Source organism: Carettochelys insculpta, chromosome 1, assembly GCF_033958435.1.
Source record: "Carettochelys insculpta isolate YL-2023 chromosome 1, ASM3395843v1, whole genome shotgun sequence".
Taxonomy (NCBI): Eukaryota; Metazoa; Chordata; order Testudines; family Carettochelyidae; genus Carettochelys; species Carettochelys insculpta.
Window position 1 is genome coordinate 340,033,749 of NC_134137.1, and position 24,709 is coordinate 340,058,457.

Below are 24,709 nucleotides of genomic sequence, written 5' to 3' on the forward strand. Positions count from 1 at the left end.
AGCCACACAGAACTGTGGCAGCAGGCCCCAGCCACTTGGACTTGCTAGTCAGACAGTCCTGCCCCACAACCATACACACAACTGAATACTTCTATTCACTGCTTTTGGGGTTTGTTTTTTTTTGTAAAAAAAAAAAAGAGAAGACCATATACAGTTGGTTCCCTGGCCCCACTTCCCAGCCAATCCTGTGGCTGTGGCTGCCAAGGTGCCGGTACTCAATACCAGCAGGTACTGGCATAAAAACAGCACCTCTATTAATGGAAGGGAGTAGCTCCCATAGTCTTCAATGGCAGATTTGCGCCGAGTCTGACCCAAAGGAGAAGTTGGCCTCTTGCACCATAAGAAAATACACCAAATGAAAGAGGAAACAATGTTGTTTTGACATTTCAAATCAAACACTCTAATCTTGTAATTTCACAGCATTAGTGGCAGTGTTCAACTCAGTCAGCTGTTCTGTATCAAGCAGATGAGCAAAACTGAAGTGTGTTTTATTCACATGAAATATTAAAAATAATACTTAATGATAAATGTGTGTTAATTTCTACAGACCCTAGATTCTCATCTCTTCTGTGTGCGTGTGTGTGTGCGCGAGAGAGAGAGAGCATGTCCAAGGGGTACAGAAAGCCACAAAGAGACAAATTAAGTTCTGTAAAACTAGAAGTGAAGATGCCAGTGAGAAGGCTCACAACATTATAAGCCTTTATCAGTACATTAAAGCAAAGCAGAGACTGTTATGTCCTTTTGCTAGGTCACAGGGTAGTTTTGTTTTGTTTTTATTTACACTATCAGTCCTTATCTGTTGGATTAAAGAACACTAATGAACTAATCAGGACACGAAGTTGGGCATGTGCCAGTAGAATCAGTGAATCTTGACGCAGCTGCCAAGCAACTCAGACACTGTCTGCTGCAGCAGTTTGGCTATGGTACAGTCTGCTAAAGAAGGCATCACCATATGTCACAGCACAGCATGTGCCACGTCATGTTATTATGCAACTAACCTACCGGGGTACATTTTTTTTTGTTCCAATTGCCTCTTGAGGATAAATAATTATCTGAATTAATGGCTTCCGAGCTCTTAAGACTAATAGTTTTGTATTGAAGAGGGAATGACCTGCTAGAGCCATACACCAGATTTATTCATCATTCTACAAATACAGGTGGAAGGTCTCTGGTCCAGCACTCTCTGGTGTGGCCATAGCTGTGGTCCAGCAGGTTCAGCAGGACCATGGATGTTGCTGGACCAGAAAGCTACTGGAGCAGAGAACCCCGGGGACACTGAGCAGGCTGGGAGTGTAGCTCAGCAGATGGGCTTGTGGTAGGGAGCCCCATTGGCAGCATGGAGCCTCACAGCTGGGAGCTGGTAGGCTGGGAGCAGGAAATGGAGCCCCTCTCCCCCACCCCCACTGGCATTCCTGTGTCAGGGAGCCAGGATGGTGGGCAGGGAATGGAGCTACTCCCCAGTAACCCCACGGTGTAAAGCCTGGGCAGGAGCAGAGCCCAACCCCTCTGGCAGCATGGGGGCAGGAAGTAGGCTAGTGGCCAGGACAGCAGCTTGGCCAGTAGGCTGCTGGCCCTGGAGGCCTGATTTCCCCTGCTCTAGTAAACTCCTTTGTTTAGGACCACTCAGACAAGAAGGATGGTCCAGTAGTTAGGGTTAGTCACAGTTTTGGGGGGATAAATTAACAGCACTTCCCGCCTCATGGGGGAATAGTGACAAGTGCTTAAATCTGTAAAGTGCTCAGATACTGTGGTTATGGTGCCATATAATCTTAAAAGGAAGATACATGATGCAAGTTCTTTTGAATTAGAATAGAAATGAATTAAATTCAGCTGTAAATTATGTAATCAGCATTTCCGCAGAAGATACAAGTAAGTGAGGTTGTCCTTAAGAAATGGAATTTCCCGTCCTTCCACTTCCGCACCCGCCAAATGTAGAAGTTGGAAAACAGAGCATAGGAAGAAATGGTGCATTTTTAACATGGAAGGTGGTTAACAATGTCCCAGAGATCCACGCTGTGACCAGTGCTGTTTAATTCACTGATGATCAAGAACAGTGCAGATTCGACCACCTCGCTACAGAGTGTACAAGATTATCTAGGACTTCTGATTAGAGCAGAATGAGAACTCTAAAGGGCATTCACAGACTAGGTGAATAGGCACACAGTGTCAGATAAAACTCACCACTGATAAATATGTTGTGGTACACATCTGAAGGAAAACAGAACTATTCATGCTCACCACTAGTTACAAAATTATCTGTAGGCATTCAGCAAAAATATGAGTGCCATTGCAAACAGCTCAGTGAAACTCTTTGCCCAGTGCTCAGCAGTCAGCAAAAAGCTAGCAAAGTCTTAACATATATAAAAAAGAGAATGGAAAAATAAAAGTGAGATTACAATAGCATTACATAAATCAATGGCACGGCCTCAATTTGAGTACTGTGTACATGTCCAGTTACTTCATCTTAAAAAAGAGAGCTGAAAAACAGATGGGGTGTTAGAGGTCTGGGAAAACATATTGTCTGTGGAGAGACTGAAAATGTTGGGAGTCTTTACTCTGGAATGGAAGCATATAGGAAGAAATATTACAGCGAAGATAAATGGGCATTCCAAAGTAACCTTTTCTAATACCAGAACAAAGAGACAGTCAATGAAACAGAAAGATGATTATATCTGAAACTAATTAGAGGAAATACTTTGGTGGATACTGCATAATTAACCTATGGTATCATTGCTGAAGATTTCAGAGATGCTAGACAAATATGTGATTAAAATGAACTTCCACACTTTTGCTAGAGTAGATAAAAATATGTCAGGGCTATAAACTCTTATGCTTCAGGAAATATATTAATCAAGCACTATGGACAGGTCATTCTTTACTTGTCCATTATTGAGATTTGCACTTTCCTCTTTGCATTTAGATTGTGGCCATCACTGGAGACAAGACACTCATCTAGCTGATGTAGTTCAGTCTGTTAATTCCCACACCCCAAGGATATAGCTGTGGAATGTACCTATTGATAACAACAATGGAATGAGCAGCAACACATTATTTCATAGTTATACTCTATCCAAGAAATCTTGTCTTGATTATAGTGTATGAAAGCAGGTGTTTACCTGATTTGATAATGACATAGTATAAAAAGCAGAATTCTAAAACTACTAAGCACAACACTGGCCTTCTATTTTTTGTTCTCTCTTCCTTTTCTTTTCTCTTTTTAACCAAGAGCATAAGCGTCCCGCATGGATCAAAAGGTGTGACATTTCATAAGTTTATCCACAGATGAGGTTTTTTTTTGTTACCAACCCGCAGGCACAGGACTCATGGAATCTAGTTGATATTGTAATATTTGGAACCCTCTGAGGAGTTAACAAAAGATACAATGTAAGTGCAGACCAAATGAGCGTCTTAGGCCATGTCTACACTAGCCCCAAACTTTGAAATGGCCACGCAAATGGCCATTTTGAAGTTTACTAATGAAGCGCTGAAATGCATATTCAGCGCTTCATTAGCATGCGGGGTGGCTGCAGCATTTCCAAATTGACACGGCTCGCCGCCGCACGGCTCATCCCGATGGGGCTCCTTTTCGAAAGGACCCCACCTACTTCGAAGTCCCCTTATTCCCATCTGCTCATAGGAATAAGGGGACTTCAAAGTAGGCGGGGTCCTTTTGAAAAGGAGCCCCGTTGGGACGAGCCACGCGGCGGCGAGGCGCGTCAATTTCGAAGCACCGCGGCCGCCCGCATGCTAATGAGGTGCTGAATATGCATTTCAGCACTTCATTAGTAAACTTCGAAATGGCCATTTGCATGGCCATTTCGAAGTTTGGAGCTAGTGTAGACATGGCCCTTATGGTCCTTCTTGTTGTCTATGCTCTGACAATGCACTTAACCACAGGCGCACCTGACAAAGACTTACATGCTATGAAAACTAACACATTAGAGACTATATTGGAAAAGTTCAATCACACTGAGTCTGAATAAGGTGGCATTGGGTTGCATATCTGATCCCTCCTTTAAGATGTACCACTTCAGCGATCAGTCATACTTGTACAATACAAAGAGTACCATGTTGAAACTTGTTGGGAAAAAATCAAAGGAGTTCTTTGCAAGCCCTTAATGAAGGGAAACAAACAAATCTCACTTAGGAAGTAATACAGGTCTGTGGAGCTGTTGGAACTAGTCATATCTGGAACTTCTGAACAACCCACCATCATTGTGGAGGCTCCTTGCCCCTAGGCTGCTGGAAGGGGAGAGGAGGATCCGCTCCTGGCAGAGCTTTCCCCTGCGGGGCCTGCCGGCAGGGGCACTCCACTCTTTGCCTGACAGTTCTGCTCTCCACTGCAGTGCTGCCAGTGGAGGGAGCTTCACTCCCTGCCCACCAGCTGGGGTCCCCACTGTGGGACTGCCGGCAGAGCTCCATGCCCACCTGCCTAGTGGGGCTTCCTGTTCTCAGCCCATTGGCTCTCAGCTGTGAAGCTTCTTTCCCTTAGAGGGCCTCCCTACTACAAGGCCACCAGCTGGGCTCCACTCCCAGCCCACTCGCCATCCCTGGGCCTCTCTGGTCCAGGGGCTTTCTGGTCCAGCAACATCCAGATCATGAGAGTGCTGAACCAGAGAGCTTCAACCTGTATAATATTAATATCCCTTGACACTTTGCTCTGCAGTGTTATCCCTGTGAGTCTCTTGACTTGTGATGGGAGTATACCCTGAGATCAACGTGGCTATCCAGAGACCTGACTGGCTTTCATTTTTAAGATGTAGTTTGTCCATAGTCACCTATAAGAATGACATTTACTCAATCACTTAGGGGCGTCTACCGAGAGTGGGGCAAACACGTTTGCACAAATAATTTATTTGCAGGAAAAGGCATTTTCACTCAACTCAAAATGAAATTTATCTTTTACTTTAGAATCACTTTTTTTTAATTTCTCTTTTCTTTAATTGTTTGTAACTGACAATTAACCTAAAACAAAATCAGTTATTTACCCAAATCTACTCCAAACTAAAAAAACAACGTTGTAGGAATTTTAATTTCTATTATGATTAAGACCTGACATTATAAGATATTTTAAAACAGGAGGAACCATTCTGATCATCGAATGTGATCTCACGTGTAACACATGCTACAGAATTTCGCCAATGAGTCCTGCATTTTGCCCAACATTTTCTACTAAACCAGAGCATATATTTTGGAAAGAGCTCATATCTTGATTTAAAGACTGCAAGCAACTGATAAATCACACATCTTAATAATTTGTTCCAGAGGCAGTTACCCTAAATGTTATAAATGTATATCTTCCTTCCAGTTTGAATGTTGACTTCAACCTACAGGCATTATATCTTGTAATCTCAGTTCTCTGTCTATTAGATAAAAGAGCCCTTCATTTTAAAAAACAGTCTACGAACATATTAAGTAATAAATACCCACACACTGTATTTCAACTAAACCACACTTTTAATCTAATGGCACGGTTTGCTTAGAATTAGCATTAATACACGGTTAATTTAGTGAAGTTAAGATTAAGGATTTTGAACTATTTAACAGATAAATTGTAATGCTGTACCAACAAGATATTGCAGTTAATGTACTGCTAAAACAGATATTTGCTTTCTTTCTGCTTGACCTGTCTGTTAAGTTGGCATTGGACCATCTGATGTTCAAGTGAATTAAAAAGAAAAACTATTGCCACTATCCTGTAAAAACACCTACATGCTTAAGTTACTCCTATGAATGGCTGCAGCCACAGGTCTACTCAGATTAGTCAAATTAAAAAACACATGCATAAATTTTTGCAGGAGTGGGGACCTATATTGCATCATCATCACCATCTAACATTTAAATTCACAAAACAAAGCAAGCAATCCCCTAGCACCTTAAGGACTAATGATTTTATTTATTAGGTGACTAGCTTTCATAGGTAAGACCTGCTTGCTTTGTTTTGCGAAGACAGAGACAAATACAGCTACCCTCTGAGACTATTTAATATTTATATTGTGGGAGCTACAAAAAGGGCACAACTAAGTTGGACTTCATTGTGCAAATACAAATACAGAAGAAATGGGAAGTCAGTTCCATCTGCTGGTTGTTCAGGGTTAAGGTTACCCAGGGCTTTATTTCTGGTGGAATGCACCGGAATGGAGTTTTGGCACTTTCTCCCCACCACTCCCTCCCTAAGCTGGGGATCCCATGGCTGAGGCTGCCAGCAGGATTTGAGTTCCAGCACCCTTTTTTCTAGAAAAAAAGCACTGAGGTAGCCAAATAAAAAAAAGGACACCCTTGAGAGAAAGTGTATCGTATCAGGATCTACCAACTCACGTTGTATTAATGTGTTATAGTACATCGTCATCATCATCATCATCATCATCATCAATTACCATGGGCTCAGCGCCTGTTGGTGTCTGATGCCTCTCTCACTATTTCCTTCCATCTTTCCCTGTCCAGTGCATGCTGGCTTAGTTTCTGTAGACTAGCTCCACACCGATCTACTATATCTTCTATCCATTCTCTGTGGGGTCTGCCTCTCCTATTCGAACTGTCCATTAGGCTGAATACTAAGGTTTTGATTTTTTGTTCCTTGTTCATTCTGAAAACATGTCCAAATAGTTGTAGCTTCCGTTTTATAACCTTCTGCAGCAGGTTCTCTTTTGGCTGTATCTTCTGATATAATTCCTCATTGGTGACCTTCTGCACCCATCCTATTCTCAGAAGCTTTCTATAACAACTCCTTTCGAACGCCAATATTTTTCTTTTCAAATCTTTCATTATCACCCATGTCTCACATCCGTAGAACATGCTGCTGAATACACACATTTTCAAGACACCCAGCTTCGTTCTTAAGCTAATTGCTTTGCTTTTCCAGACCTTATCCTTTGCCTTCAAACTCGCTCTTGCTTTCACTATTCTAGTCGCTATTTCCTTCTTACAGTCTAGATCATACATTATGCTGCTCCTCAAATATGTGAACTTCCCTACATTTTCTTGTTCAATACCATCCACACTGATCTTCCTTCCTATTTCCTTATCTTCAAATACCATTGTTTTTGTTTTATCGATGTTCATAATCAGTCCATAACACCCACACTGTTTTCACTGGCTTCTCCTCATCTTCCTCAATGATAACTATATCATACGGGAACCTCAAGTTGTTAATTCTTTTCCCGTGCACAGATATCCCTTCTACCTCTTCCTTGATTTTGTCCAGTGCTCTCTCCAGATGTGCGATGAAGATACTTGGCAATATTGGATCTTCTTGTCTAGTACCTCTACTTGTTTTACACCAACTTCCCAACTCCCCGCATGTTCTCACCGCTGCCTCCGCATTATCATTGATACCTTTCAACAACCGTATTAGTCTGCTATCCACTCCGTATGATTCCAACACCGCCCAAGTCACTTTCTGATCTATACTGTCACATGCCTTTTGAAAATCGACAAAGCAAGTGTATACGGTTTTGTTCTTTCGTCGAGCCTTCTCCGCTATCAGTGTTAGTGCCAATATCTGCTGTATGGTACTTCTATCTTTTCTGAACCCTGCTTGCTCATCTGCTATATGTTCTTCTATCTGTAATCTTAATCTTTCAGTCAGTATCATCATCATCGCCTTACCTAGATGACTTGTTAGGGCAATTGTTCTGTAGTTCTTGCACTCCAATGTACTTCCTTTCTTGGGTATTGTCACTAGCACAGATCTTGTCCATTACTTAGCTGTCTTCCCTTCTTTCCATGCTATATTACATAATCGGTGTATTTCCTGAATCATGCTTTCTCCACCATATTTGATTATCTCTCCCATGATCTTATCATTTCCAGGGCTCTTGTTGTTCTTTAGTCGTTTCACTGCTTTTTCTACTTCTTCCTTTGAAATATTGTTCTCACTCTCGATGCTCGGTGGATATATCTCTTTCAATTCTTCAATCAGTCTCTCTGAGACACTCGGGTCCAACTGTGCTTTGTATAGATCAGTGCAATATCTCGTTCATTGCTGCACAGTCTTCTCCCTGCTCATGAGCACTTCTTTGTTCTTATCTTTGATCGCCATCTGCTTCGGTTGCCATTTCCTATTAAAATTCCTAATTGTCTTATACACCTCCCTAGTGTTACATTCGCTGTAATACCTCTCAATATCTTCACATTGCTCCTCTAACCATTTCTCCTTATCCTTTCTGGCTGCTTTCCTTACCTCATTGCATTTCATCCTATATTGCTGTTCTGCCATCTCAGAAACATCTCTTCTGATCTTCAACATTCTTTTCTCTTGAACCAACTTCAGTGTCTTCTGGGTAATCCACTTCTTATTGATCTTTTCTTCTTGTGGAACAGTCTGCTCAATTGCGTCTTCTATAGCAATGACTATCCCTGCTACTCTCTTATCTAGGTCTTTCTCTGTGGTGATACTCTTAATCTTCTCTTTGAGCGCTGTTCTGTATGCATTCCCTGTTTCTTCCTCACATAGCCTTGCCACATCTCTTCTTTTCTTAAACTGTGTTTTCCATTTTCTTTTGAGTTTTATCTTGATGTTTGCAGTCACTAGACTGTGGTCTGAGTCTATATCCGCTCCTTGGAAAGTTCAGCACTGCTGTATTGATGTTATCCATCTTCTTCTTATCAAAATCATATATATCATGTTCTTGGACTTCCCATCATTTGATCGCTATGTCAACTTCCTACAGTCCTTTTGTTGGAATCTTGTGTTGCAAATCACCATCTCATGCTCTGCAGCAAACTCTAACAATTTCTCACCTCGTTCGTTTCTTTCTCCATATCCAAACCTTCCTATGACTCTCTCCCAACCTTCATTATTCTGTTCCAACCTTTGCATTCCAATCTCCTCCAATGATCAACACATCTTCCTTTGGTATATCCTCTACTGTCTTTGTCAAGTCTTTATAAAATAGCTTAATCTCTTCCTCCATACTGTCCAGCATGGGTGAATTCACCTGAATGACTCAGATGTTGAACGGTTTTGCTTCAAATTGCACAACCATCACTCTTGTACTCACCAGTTTGTATCCTAATAATGCTCTTCTAGCTGTTTTGCTAAGAAGGAATCCAACTCCTGCTTCATGCTTCATTTCGTTTCCTGACCAAATGACTTTGCAACCGCATATCTCTCCTAATCCCGTCCAACGCAGCTCTGCCAGTCCAAGTATATCACATCAATATCTCTCCATTTCCTTCCAAAACAGCTCTAATTTTCCAGTTGCCCACAGTGTTTGGATGTTCCATGTTCCAATGGATAGCATATGTGTTAGGTGTAATTTTCTTTTGGTAAACAACTTATTGACCAAACCCTAATCGCTCGATTGGTATCGCGGACCTTGTTTATCCAGGCGATGTCCGATCCAGCATTATTTAACATTTGGTTGTACTGGCATCAGACTTCATTCGTATTGTTGTTTGACAGTCAGCACATCGACACACTTCTGACCAACCCTCCTCCTTCATCCAGGCTTGGGACTGGCATGGAGCTCTCAGTGGCTTCATGGAGGAGTTGTAAAAGTACATACAGTGGATTAATATGATGTGAGCTGGTAGATACGGTGTCCTGTTTTTGAAAGGTCAAATATGGTAACCTATTCAGAGGGCCAATGTGAAATTAGTTTGTGGTCTCAGATTTGACTACTATCCACATCACAGCTGTTATCCATAGCTGCGTCTACACGTGCACGCTACTTCGAAGTAGCGGCACCAACTTCGAAATAGCGCCCGTCACGTCTACACGCGTCGGGTGCTATTTCGAAGTTAACTTCGACGTTAGGTGGCGAGACGTCGAAGTCACTAACCTCATGAGGAGATAGGAATAGCGCCCTACTTCGACGTTCAACGTCGAAGTAGGGACCGTGTAGACGATCCGCGTCCTGCAACGTCGAAATTGCTGGGTCCTCCATGGCGGCCATCAGCTGGGGGGTTGAGAGATGCTCTCTCTCCAGCCCCTGCGGGGCTCTATGGTCACCGTGGGCAGCAGCCCTTAGCCCAGGGCTTCTGGCTGCTTCTGCGGCAGCTGCGGATCTATGCTGCAGGCACAGGGTCTGCAACCAGTTGTCAGCTCTGTGTATCTTGTGTTGTTTAGTGCAACTGTGTCTGGGAGGGGGCCCTTTAAGGGAGCGGCTTGCTGTTGAGTCCGCCCTGTGACCCTGTCTGCAGCTGTGCCTGGCATCCCTATTTCGATGTGTGCTGCTTTGACGTGTAGACGTTCCCTCGCTGCGCCTATTTCGATGTTGGGCTGAGCAACGTCGAAGTTGAACATCGACGTTGCCGGCCCTGGAGGACGTGTAGACGTTATTCATCGAAATAGACTATTTCGATGTCGCAACATCGAAATAAGCTATTTCGATGTTGGCTGCACGTGTAGACGTAGCCCATGTGGGCAGGGCAGGCCAATGATTAAATACATATGACAAGGGGACAAAATTCAGAAAAGGTCTTAAGTACATGCTGAAATCCTATTGTAAACGTGTTTAAGTGCTTTCTTGAACAGAGATGGCTTCCTGAAGCAGAGTCTCAATTACCATTTTTCCCCTCAAATGAATAGGAATGAAAGCCGGTGATAGGAAGCCAGGAACATTGTACTGCTGATTCCTCTGCTGTACATATTCTGTGAGGACTACATTCTCCAAGGTGCCCATTCTGGCAACTTTTATCACCACTGAATTCACTCTAACAGTATTATATTTAGAGTGCCACTTGGAAGAACATCCTTATGGTGTTGTACCAAGGAGAAGACGGAGGATAACACCAAACAATGGAAAAAAATTTATATACCAGTTTTAAAATATGTCATGATACTATGTTTTCCTTAGGTAAAGAGCCCAGGAGAAACCCTGTAATCAATTAACTTGTAAAACCAGGATCTTTGGAGTTTTGTTCCAGGCGAATCATCTATCTTCTTCTTCTGAAATCTCCACAAAACAGGTATTGCTGCTTAAATGGAAATGTATTACATTGGTTGGAAACAATTAAGCACTTTAAACCAAACATAATTCTCTCAGTCTTGTGACTATGTCCCAGAGCTTTCATTTTGTGCTTTTTGTTTACCCGGGGCTGGGGAACGGAGATGTGCAGGGCTGCTTATGTTGCATATATCAGTACAAAACAATGCACATTTTTTTGTGGGGGAGGTATAAAACAGTCTAGCAACTTCAACTGTAATTAATGAGAGCACTACATCAACTGCTTTCAGCATAGATTCTTCTTGTCTGCATTTATCACACCAAAACTCATCACATGAGCAAAAAATATATATTTTGACTGGACAGTATACACAATTTTTCCTGGAACTGGATCATAAGGAAAACACACTTAGCATAAGAATCAGTGCTTCCCACATTAATGGTACATGGGTTTCGAAATCCCTTAGGTAACTTCTAAAATCTTAGGTGTAACATAATAGTCATATAATATAGACAGAAATCCAATAGAATTGAACAGAAAAATGCCCTGTATATCATTTTAATAGAGACATTATATGCCCAGAAATGTGATTTAAGAGAAAAAAAACACATTGTATTGATTAGTGCTGGCAAAGGTGAGCAATTAAAATGAGACTTGGATCATAAGACCTTGAAAATTATGCTTTATTTTATCAAGTTCTGTAAAAATTATGTGAAATTATTAAAAATTATTAAAAATTTAAAGATTCTGCAATATTAATGCACTTACAGCCTAATTTTCCAGTTTTCTGAATATTACAAGCTTTTGTTGAAAATTACATTGTGTTAGTATTATGGTTTGCATTGAAATTCAGTATTACCAATAGACGTAGCTTCACTCAACTGAACACAACAAAATAGTTGCAATCCGTTGAGTGGAGCTACATCTATTTACCCCAGCAGAGGATTTGGTCCCATGGATGGTGGGTGTGAGATGCCGAGGGAGGCTAAGCCCTCCCCAGACAGCTGGCCCACTGGCATTGGAAAGTGTCACCATCAAAAGAGCACCCCATCTGTGGTCTCATCCATGCTCAAGAGGGGATATGATAGTGGTATAGAAAGTCATGACTGGCTTGGAGAAAGTGAGCAAAGAAAAGTTAATTACTCCTTCCCATAACACAACCGATGTGCAGCTGTCTAGCCAGCAGTCAAGTAGTGTTAGCCTGAGGGAGGAAGTGAAGAGGTGTGAGTGGTGAGTGGCCAGTTGAATGACTAGCAGGTGGGTGATGGAGCAGAGGGATGAGCAGTGGGGGAGGGGTGTTCTACAAGGGAAGAAGCGTGAGGTAGAGAGGCAGACACTGTGGGATAGGACTGAGCAGGGCAGGGGTTGAAGCATGTGCAGCGCTTCAGCAGAAGGAGGTTGAGTGGAGGTAGACCCCTCAGGGGGCCACAGTCAGGGCATGCCCAGCTTCCCCAAACAGAAGAGTCACACATTGTCATGTTTAGCCCTATACTTCTCTGTCTCTTTTTCCCTCTTCTCTATGCAATCTTCTTCTCTACCCTCACCTCCTGGCAAGGCTTACATGCTATTTCGCTGACTTCCGAGCAAAGGGGGGAAAATGCTAAATATTCTCATCTTTCCCTAATAAGCAACAGTGTTTGTCTTTCATCATTTTTATCATCTCCTTTAAGAGACAGCCATTCCCTATCAGGATGCATACTGATGCTTCAGTGGCCACTAGTGGGGACAAATATGCCCTCCAACATTGCACATCCCATTAAGGCATGTGAGGAGGTTTTGTCATATGAACAGAGTAATAGCTAAACCAAGCAGGAAGCCTGACTTAAAGAGATTTTCTTTAATCCATCTCCATAGTGTGCCGCCACACCCTGGAAAATGAAAGTGGGCCTCACTCCCAGTTGCCTCCCTGGTGGTGAATTTGTGATCTGACAAGGAGTACACGATGCCTGACTGAATGCAACAGAGAGAGGAAGCTTTACCAGAGAGAAGGAAGCCATCCATTCTGATGGGAAAAGAAATACATAAAGAAGCACTGTGCCTGACAGCTGAAAGGGAATTTGGTGAAATATGTTTGCTTTTGTGAAGTTGCCTTGAGCTTGTCAGTGATTTCTTAAGCATTACATTTTATATCAGTTTATTCTTGGGGAAAATATACTAACGTGAACTGAACTCAATTCCTAAAAGGTAATATTGTTGTGAAATTTTGTAATAAAAGAACCAAATAATAAAAATCTAATATATTGCTTTCAGATGTCAAAGTACACTACGAGAGTTGGAATTACTACCATTTCCCATTCCACTCATTGTCATGTAAAATATTTAATTTTCAGCTATGTTTTGTACCAGATATGATATTTCTCATTAAAATGAGAGCGCATTTGATGCTTACTATATTCTGTAGTATATTAATGTGGTACCACTGTGACATTTTTAGTATTCTTAATTTCAACTGAGAGGCCATTACTCCCTGTCTGTGCAAGTTGTTAAATATGGAGCAGAATGGACAGCCAATCAAATTAGAAAATTAAAAAAATAAACTAGGTGTAGGAGGGCAAGATTTTTGGTAGCCTGGAGCTCAGCAACATGCCCACATCACTGCCAGCAACTGGAATATGAATTGTTATGTTCATTGCTAAAACAGCTAGACAGGCCATTTTTGAGATTTCAGCATGGCTAATAGACTGGATGAGCAAGGGAAAATGAGTGACTATGGGGAGTACAGTAGACCCCTGACTTATGCAGAGGTTGTGTTCCTGCACAACCCCGTGTAAGTCAAATTTCGCATTACTTGGGGGAGCCAGGAAACTGACCAGCGCAGTAATGGAAACAACAATTTGTCTCATATTCTTTCCACAAATTAATAATTTTGCACTACTGCCTAGTAGTTTCATTGCTATTATTATTCTTCTTGTTCTTATGTCCACTTTGCCTCCGGCTGTCAGTAACCCTTACCTGCTTTTGGCATCTGTCTTTGTCTTTGGCAGCTGCGATTTCGAAATAACCATGCAACCATCTACACAACACAACCACTATTTTGAAATGGTTTCAAAATAGCGGATGCCTTCTTCTGAAACTGATCAACCTCATTGTACCCTCATACTATAGCTATTTCAAAACAGGGGCTGTGTAGACAGGGAATAGAGCCTATTTTGAAATAAGCCATAGGCCCTATTTCAAAATAGGCCCTATTGTGCATAGACACGCTATTTCAAAAGAGCTGAGCACTATTTCAAAATGTGTTTTGTTGTAGCTGCACTATTTCAGAATAGGCTATTCCGGAATACCTCTTCCAGAATCATTTATTCAGGAATAGTGCTGCTGTGTAGACATAGCTTTCTGAATTCATACATCACCCAAAACAAATGTTCTGTACAAGAGCCACTATCCCAGAATGTCCTCTTGCAGCACAGTTTGGCATTGCTGCTGCTCTGCATCAACATCCTCTGCACAGTTTTCAGCCAACTCCATCCCTAAAGATGACTTCACCCCTCCGGACAAGCCAACTAAAGGAGTGCCATTCCTTCAGGATCAATGTAGTCCTCTAAATGAAATCCAACAAAAGCTCAAAGCCAAAACATTCTTCAGTCCAGTCAGGCTCCGCATCCAGCCCCCAGAGGCAATTGCCTTTTATAATGCCCATTACAGGTATCTGTGATCTAGTCAACCAATCCAGTCTAGGCTTACTCTCCTACTTTAGGGCTCTGGACAGCCACAGTCCTCAGACAGTTCCTGGCCCTCAACCAGGCTTTTTGCCCCAAAGCATGAGTAGCATGTTTATTCTCCCCAGCCAGAGTTCAGCTTCTTCCTCTAATACTACTTCTTAAAATTAATGGTGTAGCAGACTCACATTCCATGGCCCTCCAGTGCTGGATTTCATGATATTTTGTTGCAATCTCTCTCCTCTCATGCTGTATTTGAATTTCCCATACAAGTTCCTCCATCACTACTGCACTCATTATAACCCCAGAGGCCTTGTATGTCTACTTCTTTGTCCTTATATGTTTCATATAACCTACCACTGTATCTGTTAATTAAGTCCAAGTTACGTTTAAGTCAGTGTCCGGTAATGACTCAGAGTAAAGCTGTCTCATTCTTCCTCTTAGATATGTCAGGGCATTAACTTTAAGGCATACTTCATGACATCTTTCCCCACCTTGTTTCCTTTAGCCATGTTCTCTGTCACTCCTCACTTTGCTCCTTTTAGTTAGATATTTTAGTTGTGTGTTTACTTAGAATAACATCTGTCAAATTTTGCATTTTACAGCATTGTTGCTACTTTTTCAGCCAGGTTCTCTACTGCTATCCCAACATGTGATAGGCTCCATGCTTCTTAAATATTTATGCCTATCTGTGCAAGATCTCTTAGACTGTGTCTACACTGGCAATTTATTTCAAATATAACTTTGAAAGAAGGTCTCCTTTTGAAAAGCCCTATTAGTAACATCATTTCTAGTATCTGAATCCCATTCTTCATAGCCAGTAGTCCTAATAGTGAACCTATGAGAGCTGGGATCAGGTGGCACATCTAGTATCCCGTATAATGTCAACATTATTCTTGCCTCTTTGGCCACCCTGCTGGTTACAAAATTTGATAGCCCCAAACAGGTGCCATCTACACTCAACATTGGTCTTATTGATGCTTATAAAGCACTACCACTGCTTTCTGATCAGTGCCCCAGGTAATTTCAGAAACACTGTTAAGCAGACTGAGTTTACTTCTACATTTATCTACAATATTTTCAGTGTGATCCTTTCGTGTGAGTTGCTATCATATGTCACACCCAGGAATTTTGTAGCTTTTAACTATACCTAATTGTTATCCATAGAGACAAAGTTTCCAATCCCTTTTAATTTTCTTTTTACTGGATATCATTTGTTTTGTGTACTGAAAATGTAAATGTCCTCCTGTTTCCCCGTTCCTCCCTTTCCCTAAGTGCTTCATTAATTTACTTTTTGGTTACTTCTGGTTCCTGTTTTAGTCCCTACATCACATTCTTCTGCAGACAAGGAAAAGCCTATTTCTGCACTGATCCTTTTTGGAGAATCATTTATCAGTACATTGAATAAAGTAGGGCTGATGGCACTCTGCAGCGAAGTGACATTTGTGAATGTTTATATACTAGAGTCGGATATCCCTGTTCTGACCTGCATAGTTCTTTTACTTAAGAAATCCTTTACCTGCTTCTATACAGCTCTTAGCTGGTGGGCTTTCTTTCTCTTAAGTCCCACATTCTGCACAGGGGTATTTGTGCAGGGCTAATTTAACAGTGCTGACTGGCAGAGGTGGAAAAAGTATCCAAAAAGTTACTTGTGCAAAAGTGCAACTGCTTTCACTTCTGGATACTTGAGCACAGTCAAAACATGATATGGGTATATGTACTTTTACTCAAGTAGTTTTTCGGAGGGATGCCATTAACTTGTAGTTAAGTACATAAACCCCCCTCCACACATACACACAGAGCTGTACTTTTACTCAGTTTTTGGGGTACTTCTTCCACCTCTGATGACTGGTCCAATGATTTCCCACCCCTCACCCCCAGCCAGTCCCATGGCTGGGGCTGCCAAGGTGCTGGTGCTCAGTACCAGCAATACCAGCACAAAAAAAGCACTGGTGTTGCCAACCCTCATTGTTACATGGAAATTCTCATACTTAGTAATTTTCTTCTGGCCCAAGGTCCTGGAGCCCAGTGATTAAGTGAGGAGCTGTGCTTTCATTTAGACAAAAGAGTTTTATGGTTATGGAGAAAAGTCAATGTAGTAGCAGAAGGAAAGGTGTCAAAGGGAGAGGGTATTTCTACCCTATTGGAATTACAACATTTAAACTTTTTTAAATCATATGACTAGTCAGAAAATAAAATATTTGATACATTTCACTGACCCTATTTAAACATTTCATGATGACACAGATCATTTTGAATACTGTAATTCGAACTATAACAAATCAAAACAAAATGTGTCAAGTTTATAAAATGAAAACATTTCCATGATTTCTCATTGAAAATTCTGACAAAAATTAACACATTTCCATGAAGTGTTTAGATTTTGTACAATCAGCATTTTCTGACAGAAAAAAGTTCCACTGGAAAAATTTTTTATTAGCTCCAGGAAATTTTTCTATTTCAAGTTGAAAACATTTTGACAATTTTTGATTTATTGTCCTGTGGCTATGCTGGAAACCAAGAATGATTCCTTGTCCATCACAGCATCCTGGAAGTCTTGATCAACCAGAAATGTAATAAATAGCAAACAGGTTGGTGAATCTGAGTTATCGTCACTTGAGCATAAAGACATGTTCATCAGCAATAGATTTCTGCATACTGTGCAAACATGATATTCTGGACAAGGAATGATTTGTTAGCCTCTGTGGTGGTAGAGTTACATTTGGGGTGGACAGATACACAATAATGCTTGAGTCACTGTACTATTCTTTACAATAGGAAATATTTAGTGATTATGAGCTGCAAGGGCTCTCACGTGGGAATCCTTCTGCGTTTACAGCTGCTAATGGAAGTCCACCTTACAGTGGTTGCAAAGGAAGTTCAAATATTGTTGTTTAGCCGCTATACTGTCTTTTGAAAACAGACGTCACCAAAGTCAGACATACCTTGGTCCCTTCTTGATCAAATAATTGGAAGGTACATTATTTGGGCTTATATATGAGGAACACTTGGAAACTACAGAGTATACTGAGTGAAAGCAGTATAGTTATTTACTGAGGATTCTCACATGAAAAATTATGTAGTGCATAGAATGCATGGACCCAGCATGTTTCAGGTTGTTGGTCCATAAGGCCCTCTATAGTTTTAGCTCTCGGTGTTTAGGAAATGCTTCCTCCTTTGTGCCTTCTCTAGGGAGCTCAGACAGTCAAGCTGATGGGCTCTAGAGCTATATGTGGAAGTTGGAGATAAACTGTAGTTCCTGCATTTACAATTATTCTTCCTTCTTTCTTCTTCCTTTCCCTCACAACTTGTCCTAACAAAATCCATTTGTTGACCTTCGAGGCCATGCTGCAAGTCCGATAAAATATTCCATGGTATATGGAGATCAATAGTAAAGCCTGTTTGAGGTTTTTGTACAGTGGGGATGTTACTGGTGTTGGTTAACACTGATTTAGTTGGTGAAATATTAATATCTGACATTTATTCCTCTCTCCTTCATATTACTTATTACTTGTTACTTGTTAATATTACATATTACTTGTTACTCCCCTCATTGAAATCTAAAATCCATTGTTCCTGAAAAACAGCCAATTTTTCAGGCCAGAAATACTACCGCACTGAGAAAAGATGAAACAGAGCTTAAAAATACTCTGCATAATAAGCCAATGTTTACATAACACATTTCACGCTGAAATAAAAACAATCGGGGTATGTCTTTGCACTTTATAGAATTTTTAGAGCAGCGAGATTAAAAACTCCATGAACTAGAGTGAGAAAGATTTTCCAGGACTTTGGAGTCACAAGATAAGGGTTTTCTTAAAACAACTTGATCATAAGCACTCTGGCTACAGTCCAACCACCTTTTTTTAAAAATGGATGACAATTGGCTAGTGTTAAGTTTCAATCTAAATGACCATATTTTATGGCTTTTATCAAATCCATAAAGTCTCCAATTTGTCAAAGAGCTGTTCCTTTCTAAAATGGGTGGGATCTTTTTGAACTTCTTGACTTTGGGAGGCACTCTCTTTTCTAAATAAGCACCAAAGTGTCACCTTGATAGACTCATGAACAGCAAAGTTATTCAGAATATACTCCAGTTGTCTCCAAATTATCGTCGAGGTCATGCATCTGTAGGAGCTCTAATTGCCGCTAACCCTAAACAGACAGTGTTTAGTGAAGCTCAGACTTTGGTAACCTGTCAGCTAAAATACAAAATCTGACAAAGAGACACTTACCAATTTCCCTTGAGATCTGAGTAAATGCTTCCACACCACTCTCTCCATAGTTTCCCTCAGAAGCCAGTGTTGACACATAATTCCATCCAAGTGCTGTCACAATATCGACCATGGCTTGGGCTTGATATGAATCAGGTGGAACCACTCGAGAGAAAAAGTCATATCTGGTGTTGTCACTTAGCTCTGGAGCTGTAGATGCATAGCTGATTTGAGGTATCTGCAAACAAAATGACAAGCAATTCAAGCCAATCTAAAATAATTTTCAGTTTAAAATAGATTATGCACAGGAGTAGCACAGAACCGAATATCTTGTTATAATTACACCAACTAATCAGAAACCATTTCATATATTGTAAAATCTCAGTTAAGTTTCATTGCACAATTTCCCCCTCCCCCATCAGCGTATAATGACTTCTGCTGTTCCCCAGGTGTTGTTCTGAGTCATGACATCCCAGAACAACATTTTTTCCCCACTCTAGCCAGACTCAGAACTGATGCAAATGTGAAGACAGAAAGGAGGGCTTGTACCACTCACAAATAAAGACAAAAAGGTCAGATCTTTCAGGAGCTAAATGTTTCGATGTTACTTTTGCACAGTAGTTGGAAGAAAATTCAGATTGTTTTCCTATTTCATAAGATTTTTCTGGTTCACAGTTTGTTTTGATTTTTTACGGTTTAATAGCGTATCATGCATTGCAACACACAGGAATACAGGAATATCATGCACAGCAACACACAGTTATTCCCCTCTATTCGGCACTGGTGAGCCCACATCTTGAATATTGTGTCCAGGTGTGGATTTGGTGGAGCAGGTTCAGCGAAGGGCAACAAAAATGATTAAGGGTCTGGAGCACAAGACCTATGAGGATAGGCTGAGGGATTTGAGCTTGTTTAGTTTACAGAAGAGAAGGCTTAGGGGTGATTTAATAGCAGCCTTCAACTTACTGAAGGGGAACTCTAAAGAGGAGAGTGAGACACTGTCTCAGTGGTGTCGGATGGCAGAAGAAGGAGTAATGGTCTGAAGTTGAAGAGGCAGAGGTGAAGGTTAAATATTAGGAAAAACTACTTCACCAGAAGGGTGGTGAAGCATTGGAATGCATTGCCTGGAGAGCTGGTGGATTCTCCATCCCTTGAGGTTTTTAAGTCCTGGCTGGACAAGGTCCTGGCTGGGATGACTTTGTGGGGGTTGATCCTGCTTGAAGCAGGGGGCTGGACTAGATGATCTCCTGAGGTCCCTTCCAGCCCTATGATTCTCTGATTCTGTGAATATAAAACCTAAGCAATTGGGTTGTGCAGGAAGATCTTTTAAAAAGATATTAGCAGTATACCTATATATGAAAAATTAGTACTTTAGTGATTTTATACAGCTTGTCATCACAATTATTTTGCATGCAGACAGAAGTGATTTTAAATAATTGCAAAACAATATGGTTATGTTATTTCTGAGGAGTAAATAAAATATTTAAAAATCATCTGCATTGCTTTTATGCATCTAGAAAAGCCTAAAAATAAGTAACTCAATAGGGGTCAGTCATAATTTTGCTTTCTAAAAATATAAAGCTTGTAAGGGTTAAAGAAGTTATTGCCTAGAAGTAATATTTATTGCCAATGCTTTTGGATAAATACTTCTCATTGAAAGACTTTATGCAATGTTGATGACAGTTTATAACAATGGTAGGCAATAAAAAAGTGGTGGGCCTTGTGGCTATATTTACCTGCACCTCGGCCACGGATTGCCACTTGCAGCCAACAGGAGTGGCAGGAAGTGCTGTTGTGGTCTGCATCACTTCCTGCTGCGCCCATTGGCTGCAAATAGCAATCCACTGCCAATGACAGCTATGATTACCTGATGCCTCCCGAGATGCACAGGTAACTACAGAGGTGGGGCCCCACCAGGGATGGTATTTGTCCACCCTGGTTCATAAAAGGTATGGGACATCCTTTATATAGTCACTAACTAGTCATATTACTTAGATTGGGAATATGGAATGCCAGCTAAGTATCCCAAAATTATTGTCTGGTGACCAATGAAATATTGTGTCATTAACATATGGAAGGAAGGATGATTTATGACAAAGCAAAAGGAATGGAATTTAGGAAATCTGGTTTCTTATCCCAGCTCTGTTGAAGACTTTATGTAACTTTTGAGCAAGTTGTAAATAACTTCATAAGGTCACCATCCCTTCTTTCTGCTACTTTTAGTCTAATCTCAAAGACAGGGTTACAAGTATTAGTTGGCTGAGGGAGAACAAATTAATTTAGAAGAAGGGAATAAGGACAAAAATCTCAGAAATCTGATATGAATGAACTCCCAAAGAAAATGAGGCTATCAATAAAGTAAATCTCCATCAGCTAAAAAGAAATACAAATTCCTTTATGCGATGTTCTGAAATATTTTTAGCACTTAAAAAAGCAATAGGCAGATGCGAGCTTATAAACATGTATTCATCATTTTGCTCTGTGAGAAGCTGGATTTATCCATGGAGGGGAAGGGGGCATACAGTCTTTATGACTGGTTTTCTCATATTGGTTCTCAGAATGTCACCTTTGCAAATCCTAAGGTGAAGTTTCTTCATTGAACAGTTACTCAGTGGTAGTCACCATGGCATCAACAACAGTAACAACTAACAATTTAACCTAGTGGTGGCTTTGTTGTGACAGATCCTGGGAGCAGGACCCTTACCATTTACAGCCCTTCACTTTCCACAAAGCATTGCAGAACCGCATTCTTGGCCGTAGGATCTAAAAGATCTCTTCCGCCCACTCCGCCAGAACTGACATCACATGCTGGGTAGGCACATCTGAAAATTCACCGAAGGTTTGAGCCCCATCGGTTACACTCACCTGGTTTGGCCAGCCTGTCGAAGCCGTTGCCCGGGGTGTGGCCGCTGTGCATGCTGCAGCTACTTGGAGCCACAAGTGAGAGCTGAGTGACAGGTGGGGACCTAAGTGGACGGACTACCCCTGAAGGGGTACGACAAGTCCCTCCAACAGAGGTACTACCCCTCCCTGTACACCCCATCCACTGCAACCAAAGAAGTTACCAGTCGTGACGATTCTACATACCACCGGTGTCTGGCTTCCAAGGTCGAGAGAGTGGGATTGCTCCCGTGCAACAGCTCTGCCACTTAAAAAGCTTTCACGCACAGGTCCTGTGCAAATCATCATATCATCACATCACCCAAGTCCTGCGGTGATGGGGGAGAGGCAAAGCAACAGGTTGAGGTTACCACTGGGAGTCATAGTCCCAATCCCGCACGTAGGTGGCCTGTGGACAAGTGGTCGTCCAGCTCTGTACCTGGGGCAGCAGAGATGCCCGGCAGCATCCCAGGCATCTGAGCAGTCCTCTTTAGGACAGCACTGCTCACCCTAGTAAGGGAGGGGCCTAGAAAAGGGGACCTAAAAATTGCCTACCCTACAACAACTGGCCAGCAAGCCGCGGCTGGCAGTTCAACCCTACTTGCAGTCAAAACCAAAAGAAAAATTTGAGAAAACTTACCGTTGGTGTATGGAATGTTCGCACTCTCATGGATCGAGAAGCTGTTGCAAGACCTGAGAGAAGGACAGCTCTCATTGCTCATGAACTAGCCCGCTATAACATCGATATAGCAGCATTAAGTGAAACAAGATTGGCTGAGGAAGGTTTCTTGAGTGAACCAGGAAGTGGTTATACCTTCTTTGGAAGGGTAAGACTGAGACAGAGGATAGAATACATGGAGTCAGTCTGGCAACAGAAACCTCATTGATGCGTCAACTCCCAGACCTTCCAGTGGGTATCAATGAAAGATTGCTGAAACTACACTTCCCACTAAATGCCAAACGTCATGCCACCATTATCAGTGCATATGCACCCAATCTAACATGCCCTGACAACTCAAAGGAACAATTCTATGAAGATCTTGAAAGACTGATCAAGGCCACACCTGCAACAGACAAACTACTCCTACTTGGAGATTTCAATGCCCGAGTCAGGGCTGACAACGAGAACTGGAAAGGAGTAACCGGGCCACATGGCGTAGGCAAGATGAACAGCAATGGACTACTCCTTTTGAGCCTTTGTTCTGAAAATGACCTGACTATTACCAACACTCTGTTCTGACAAGCGGATAAATACAAAACGACATGGATGCACCCTAGGTCTAAACAGTGGCATCTGATAGATCATACCATTGTCAAAAGGTGAGACATCTGAGACATACTGATCACCAGAGTAATGCAAGGCGCAGAGTGCTGGATAGATCACAGATTAGTCAGGATGTCTCTTCAACTTTACATCGCTCCCTTAAGCACGTGCAACCTGCTTTTAACATAGCCAAACTGAACGATGCCCAATGTTTCAACAATTTTCAGAAGAGTCTCGATGACAAATTAACATCCCACAGTCAACTGATTGGTACTGTAACCGAAAAGTGGGATCAGTTCAAGCAGATAGTGACTGACAGCAATAACATCGCTTGGACCAAAGAAAAGAATATGTCAGGATTGGTTCGATGAGAACCAAGAAGAAATATGTTCAGCACTGGAAGTAAAGAGAAAAGCCTTTACTGAATGGCAGAATGACCCCTCCTCAGCCTCCAAACGGGACCATTTCAAGCACCTTCAGTGCAAAACACAGAAAGACCTCTGTCAGATACAAGACAGCTGGTGGGAGAGCAAAGCCAAAGAAATTGAGCACTATGCTGAGACCCACAACTCAAAGATGTTCTTTAGTGCTATTAAGACTGTCTATGGACCTTCTCAACCAAGGACTACCCCACTGCTGTCATCAGACAACACAATGCTGATCAAAGACAAAGAGGGCATCAATGAAAGATGGCGAGAACACTTTAGCAACCTCCTTAACAGACCATCGACCGTGAATAATAACATCCTCAACAACCCATCCTGACAGATCTTGACTTTCCGCCCACTATAGGTGAGATTAAGAGAGCTGTTAGTCAGATGAGTTCAGGAAAAGCTCCTGGAAAAGATGGGATACCAGCAGAGATATGTAAAGCGGCAAGTCCAGCAGCACTAGCAGCGTTCCATAGCATGATCATCAGTATCTGGGAGGATGAAAATATACCACAGGACCTCCGCAATGCTATTATTGTCTCCCTTTTCAAGAATAAAGGCAGCAAAGCAGAATGTGGAAACAACAGAGGTATATCCCTCCTCTCTGTTGGAGGGAAGATCATTGCCCGCATCATCTTGAACCGCCTAATAGCCAGTATTTCCATGGCAAATCTACCTGAAAGTCAATGCGGTTTTTGACCTGACCGGAGCACAGCCGATGTGGTGTTTGCTGTCAGACAAATACAAGAGAAGTGCATTGAATAGAACATGCACCTGTATGCTGTCTTCATAGATCTGACAAAGGCATTTGATACTGTCAACAGGGAAGCCCTTTGAACCATTCTAATATGACTTGGCTGCTCAAGAAAATTTGTCCAGATTATACGCCTTTTCCATGACGACATGACAGGTGAAGTACTGTCTGATGGAGCCACATCAGCCCCCTTCAACATCACCAACGGCATGAAACAAGGATGTGTTCTCGCTCCTCTCCTATTTAACCTGTTCTTTGCATGCGTCCTTAACCATGCAATGAAAGATCTGGACTGAGGTATATACTTGAAATACCAGCATGATGGTTCACTTTTTGACCTCCGTTACCTGAATGCAAAAACGAAGACAGTGCAGAAACTCCTTTCTGAGGTACTCTTTGCCGACAACTGTGCCCTTGTGGCTCACACTGAAAACGATCTTCAGCACATTGTCAACAAATTTGCTGAGGCCTCGCAACTTTTCGGACTATCAGCCTCGGAAAGACTGAAGTTCTCCATCAACCTGCACCTGGATCAAATGCTCCTGTCCCGAGTATCTCCATTGACGGCACTCAGCTTAAAGTAGTGGAGAACTTTAAATACCTGGGTAGTGTCA

General features: G+C 41.8%; 1 protein-coding gene across 1 annotated transcript in view; it reads right to left on the minus strand.

The window, feature by feature from the left end:
- Positions 1–24,709, minus strand: part of GRM8 (glutamate metabotropic receptor 8) — a 531,151-nt gene that overhangs the window by 406,708 nt on the left and 99,734 nt on the right. The window contains exon 2 of the mRNA XM_074984122.1: positions 18,788–19,004. Coding sequence (XP_074840223.1) covers positions 18,788–19,004 — 217 coding nt within the window. The remainder of the gene's footprint in view (positions 1–18,787; positions 19,005–24,709) is intronic.